We start from the raw sequence: 5,809 nt of genomic DNA, 5'->3' as shown, positions 1-5,809 counted from the left end.
GTCCCTTCCAACCCAAACCATTCCATGATTATGTGATTGAATACATTGGTTGAGTCACTAACAAAACATCTGGAATTAGAGAGCTCACTGATGTATCAGACTGTGTCTTTGTGACAAACATCTTCTATGCAGGAACAAAGAGAACACTTTCTCCATTTCCATTCAACATGTCGAGTCCAATTTTCAGGTTATTTAAAGTAGAGAAGTAGAGCAGGAATAAAAAAATAATAGAGATATCTTTTTCCCACATACAAGCAACAATGAAGCATGAGGGAACCAAAGCCCCTAAGAACTTGAAGAAAATGGGGAGCAGTGCAAGTTTTCAGTAGGGATTCACATGGTACATTGACTTCTGGCCCTCTGCCTATGAGTGAGTCTCTCTTTCTCTTAACATCTGTTGTCCCTACTTTGTGACTGCAAAAAACCACAACTAACATTAGTTCTCTTGATAAACTAGTCTTAGTTATACCCTTGAATTCATAGAATCACAGAATCATAGAATGGTTTGGGTTGGAAGGGACCTTAAATATCATCTAGTTCCAACCCCCCTGCCATGGGCAGGGACACCTTCCACTAGACCAGGTTGCTCCAAGCCTCATCCAGCCTGGCCTTGAACACTTCCAGGGATAGGACATCCACAGCTTCTCTGGGCAACCTGTTCCCATTCTAGTAAGCCCTACCCTAAACTATATTTTAATATATTTTTGGAAATACACATTATTATCGTTTATTTTTAACAGACACTACTGCAACATCTCCTGGATAACTTGGAAGGGAAACATCTAGCTCCCAATTATGGCCTCCTGATGCTCTGGGCTTCCCAAGCAAATTCTGTCCCTGTAAGTACATCACTTTCTCTCTGTCCTGTTCAAAAGGCTGTATTTGGGAAGCGAAGGCTTTGAACCAGAGGTCACACACACTGCAGGTATCCCAAAGCAGGGATTATTGCGCCCACACGCATCCCCACAAATATCCCCAGGCTGCAGTGTCACAGAAGCAATGACAGGAAAAGCTCTCCTTGTGTTTTTCCTGAATTATTATGCCTCTATCACAAGATTTCGGGAGCGTATGTCTCACAGCTATTAAGATCACAGTCTTGAGCTGTGAAGAGCACTGAACTCTATTTCGAAGGGCTGTGGCTGTATTATTATAGAGACCCTATTTTAAACAGCCTGGTGTTACGAACTGTAAGGACTATCAGAAGCATAACGCAGAGTAACTCCATCTGCGTGTAAACCCTTGGGTGAATTTGGCTCTTTTCCTTTGAGGGAGCCACTGTACGAATGTTGCTTCAGGGGAAGAAAAGCAGCAGTCTGATTCTACTGCCACTCACGTTTTGTCTGTGTTAGAAACGGATTTGACAGATATATGTATGCTAACAAGCCCGATCTCTCTAACACAGCTTAGGCTGACCAAAGGCATTTGATAGGAATTTCTCAGATGAAAAATCCATAGCAGCAAAAACATCCTGTATTTGCCATGACTAGTAAGCCCGTTCCAGCAGTTACATCCGTTACAGACGTGATTTAGAAAAAAACCTGATGGTGAGTTATTTTTACATGTACTCCTGATGGATGTATTATGGTTTTTGTAGATTGGATATTACTAAGTTTAACAGAAAGGAACCTCCTCCATTTCAGTGAGGTTTCTGTGGATTCGTGTGTTGGTCTAAGTGAGAGGCAAAGCCTGCTGTCCGTTATCAGGATAACTGACATTCCTTCCACAACACTCTCATTACTTACTTCTGTAATATTCAGCTGTAAATAGACATACAGATATTTTCCTCTTTCTCAGAATAGTCACAACCACAGTTCTGGTGACTGGAATGACGAAAAAATGCCTCTCACCTTCCAAAGGGATTCTTTACAAGCGTGTTAAACCCTTTTATCTGAAACAATTCAGTTATCCCTCCTCAGCCCATGGAGTGAGGCCACAGTGTCCAAGCGACGTGCGAGAAAACTTAGCTGCCAGATTTGTTTCGCAGAAGGAGGGCTGCATCCGTGTGGGGCTGTTTGGGAAATGACAGGACGAGGTCTCAGCCCTCACCAGCACAGATGGCCCGTGACCAGGTCTGCGTGCAGACTGCATCTCCTGTGAGCTCAGCAAGAGGAGGGAGACTCCTGGCAATGCTGCGAGGCCTTCTGGTTTCATCCTACTTAAGAGGATTTTCTCCTTTCCTAAATTTCTTGATTTTCAACTTCATTGCATAATCAGATAGCAAATTATTTCTAAAGGGGGTATACTACTGCTTCGTTTGCTGTTAATTAAACCTTTTCCTGCCCATTTTAGTGTGACTCACTATGACAATGCTCTGCAAATTATTTCACCTAATTTCTGCTAATATTAGTAGAAATTTACTACTTAATTTGTTCTTCCATTCATGCAGCTAAATCTAATCACACACAATGGTTTAATAATTCATTTTTAACACCGAGTTATTTGAAATTAAAGAAAGGATTCTGTGCTTCAAAGCTCAAAGCCAAAGCTTTGTTCACTGAAGATAAGTACACAGCAGATGACTAGACCTAATCTCCCAGGATCTGGGTCCTTAGATATGGATTTACCCAGCGAGCAGAGCTCCCTGTGCATCCCAACTACAACAGGCAGATCCAAAAAGTGCATGTTTTCACCTGCCTCTGTGGTTTGCTACAAAGATGCTGCAATTCTGTTTCATGTTCCTGAGTTAAAGTACTCTCATCTCTGTTTAGATTGCGTTCTGGACCCTTGTTTTCATACTCTCTTATCCTTCCGTTTACAAGAAGGTCATGGAAGACCTGGCTTCTGTTTTTGGCAAAGCAGGTAATAAATCTGATCATGTCCTTCTGGAACCAAGAAATGGTTTATTCTGTGTTGGCCCAGCACACGGCCAGTGCTCAATGGCTGGGGATAATGAATGTCACTGCTTAGGGAACTGCTGATAACATCGGGTCCAGCTCCAAGTTCCTTACTCAGCATATGCTCAAGACATATTTTTAAGCAAAGAGACCTTTGATGTTAGCAAAAGAGCCGTATACATTTGTCTCTTCATTCCACACCTACCATTTAGACCATTTAGATTTGTATTAACCAGTTTTGCGCCTTTTTCATGCATCATGGGATCAAATGAGGTCTTACAATTCAGCTGCTTTTCATGGTGTGATGTTCACCAGAGTTAAAGCTATTCTGGAAAAAACAGGCCAGGAATTGTTCTCTTTTCTCTCATCTGAGGTCAATTTGTCTAGCATGATTCACCCCCACATGACTGATGTCTTTCCCTCAGAAAACAGTCACCTACTGGGAGCAGTCACATTCCCGTATGTAGTTCCCTGAACAATGCGTAGACTTTCCTGGAAGACTCTTAGTTGACACGTTGATAATTAGCCAATAAGGATAATCGCAAACCAGTTATTAAAACTTTTTCCTGGCCCTGTTCTTTTTGCTAGTGTTAACATAGCCCAAGAGCTCAGCCTTGACTACATGTCTTGGTGCCTACAGTCCCTGAGATTCCATGCAGTGTCCTACCAAAGTAGTGGAAAAGTCCAGGAACTCTTAACTTCCAAGATGACCTTTGTTTGGCCTCTTCTGTTGAATGCTGTATCTACAGCTACCTTAGAGTTATTAAACTATTGTCAGTGGCTTTTCTTAAATGGTACTGATTTTGGTCCATTTATTTATTTTTGAAATATAAAGAAAATTTCTGCGTGTAAACAAGGCCTTAAAGTCTTGAGGTATTGTCTCAAAAGTTCTAAAGCAAGAGACATGTCAGCATGTATCAAAACAAGTACGAAATCTAATTTTTACACAGTCTTCTTTCTCATGCCACAACAGGCAAAGATAAAATAGAAGTCTCCGAAGAGGATCTTAAGAAGCTCCTGTTTATTAAATGGTGCACTTTGGAAGCCATACGGCTGAGGTCTCCAGGTGCAATCACCAAGAAAGTAGTAAACCCAATAAGAATTCAGGTGAGGTTTGGGTTGGCTTATTTTTCCCCAAAAGGATGATGTATGATTTGCCTGGAAAGGGTTCTCCCAAAGATCTGCATAAAATTAAAGCAGTAGAGATATTCCACAATCTCACTTCTGTTTAAGATTTATTCATCATCAATAATTTAAGAGTGGTTTTGCTTTTCTTGCTCAGTCTTACCTTCAATTTTGAACTGATTTTAGACTGAATTGAGTTGAGCTGGAGACACTGTGCTGGCAGTATTTGAAAGAGTAATCAGACACAGCAAATGTAGTAGAAGAGACCACAATTTAGTAACTGACAAAACTCCTCCTTTTCCGTTTGTCCTCTTCAGTGCCATTTAGAAGGGAAGTGCCAGTGTCTCCCCAACAAATAAATTTAGGGGAGAAAAACACTCTCTTAAGGAATCGGCGTTTATCCCTATTTAAGTAATAACTAAAGTCCCATAAAGGTCTACTGTCATGTAAGGCTTTCTATGAATTTTGTGGCATTGAAGGAAGTGCTTAACAAAACATTTAGAAAAAAAATACCAGCTCACATAGTACATCAAGAAGCAGAAAGACAGAAGTAATGGTTCTGTTATTTCGATACCTGAAAAAACTATTAGAACAAAAATAGTCTTTCCACATTCTCCACTGGTTAGATCTTTCTTATGGAAAAAATTGGCAACAGCAAGAAGCTTCAAACGTGTAATATGCCCACCATGGCATTACCACCTTCAGTTGTCCTCCCTGAGGACCTTTTGCTGATGGAAGAGAAGCACCAAGGAGGGACTGTTTTGTGTGTTGAACCTGTGATTTTCTCTTTTCTTAGAATTTTCTCTCCTTTTCAGAATTTCACTGTCCCTGCAGGTGACATGCTGATGTTGTCACCGTATTGGTTACACAGGAATCCAAAATATTTCCCTGACCCAGAAATGTTCAAACCAGTAAGTTCTCACTCTTAGCATGGGTAGTTTGCTGTCTTTTCTCCTCTTGACTTATTTCACAACAAAAACACATGGACAAATTGGCTGAAAGTTGGGTATTCCCCATTGTCTGGAGGATGCCCTGCTATACAGAGAACATATGCACAAAAAGGAGGTGCCTGTAGGCATAAGCAAGACTTTCAAGTTCAGTTATATGTTCCAAATCATATGGTACTACTTTATATCATTTTGATCTTAAATCAAAGCTCACCATGGAAAGACCCCACTGATATCACTGTTGAACCCAACTTGCTTACTAACCTGACCTTCTTCTGGGACAAGGTGACCACTTAGTGGACAAGGGAAAGGCTGTGGATGTTGTTTACCTGGACTTCGGTAAAGCCTTTGACACCTTTTCCCACAGCATTCTCCTGGAGAAACTGGCTGCTCATGGCTGGGATGGGCGCACTCTTTACTGGGTAAAAAACTGTCTGGGTGGATGGGCCCAAAGAATGATGGTGAATGGTGTTAAACCCCGTTGGTGGCTGGTCACAAGTGGTGTCCCCCAGGGCTCAGTACTGGGGCCAGTTCTATTTAGTATCTTTATCAGTGATCTGGATGAGGGGATCAGTACACCCACAGTAAGCTGGCAGACTACACCAATTTGAGCAGGAGTGTTCATCTGCTTGAGGGTAGGAAGGCTCTTCAGAGAGATCTGGACAGGCTGGATCGATGGGCTGAAGCCAGCTGTTCAACAAGGCCAAGTGCCAAGTCCTGCGCTTGGGTCACAACAGCCCCCTGCAATGCTACAGGCTTGGGGACGAGTGGCTGGAAAGCTGCCTGGTGGAAAAGGACCTGGGGGTGTTGGTTGACAACTGGCAGTGTGCCCAGGTGGCCAAGAAGGCCAACAGCATCCTGGCTTATATCAGGAACAGTGTGGCCAGGAGGGCACGGGCCGGG

The 5,809-nt window shown here is 42.3% G+C and overlaps 1 protein-coding gene across 1 annotated transcript in view; it reads left to right on the top strand.

Moving 5' to 3' along the window:
- The window catches only part of LOC104516859 (24-hydroxycholesterol 7-alpha-hydroxylase), a gene marked incomplete at its 5' end in the record, with an annotated part of 16,509 nt that overhangs the window by 3,654 nt on the left and 7,046 nt on the right, over positions 1-5,809 (top strand). Inside the window, 4 exons of the mRNA XM_010161338.1 lie at positions 741-839; positions 2,709-2,799; positions 3,808-3,941; positions 4,775-4,870. Coding sequence (XP_010159640.1) covers positions 741-839; positions 2,709-2,799; positions 3,808-3,941; positions 4,775-4,870 — 420 coding nt within the window. The remainder of the gene's footprint in view (positions 1-740; positions 840-2,708; positions 2,800-3,807; positions 3,942-4,774; positions 4,871-5,809) is intronic.

Source organism: Eurypyga helias, unplaced genomic scaffold (genome assembly GCF_000690775.1).
Source record: "Eurypyga helias isolate BGI_N326 unplaced genomic scaffold, ASM69077v1 scaffold29311, whole genome shotgun sequence".
NCBI lineage: Eukaryota > Metazoa > Chordata > Aves > Eurypygiformes > Eurypygidae > Eurypyga > Eurypyga helias.
This window is presented reverse-complemented; position numbering and strand designations above follow the sequence as displayed.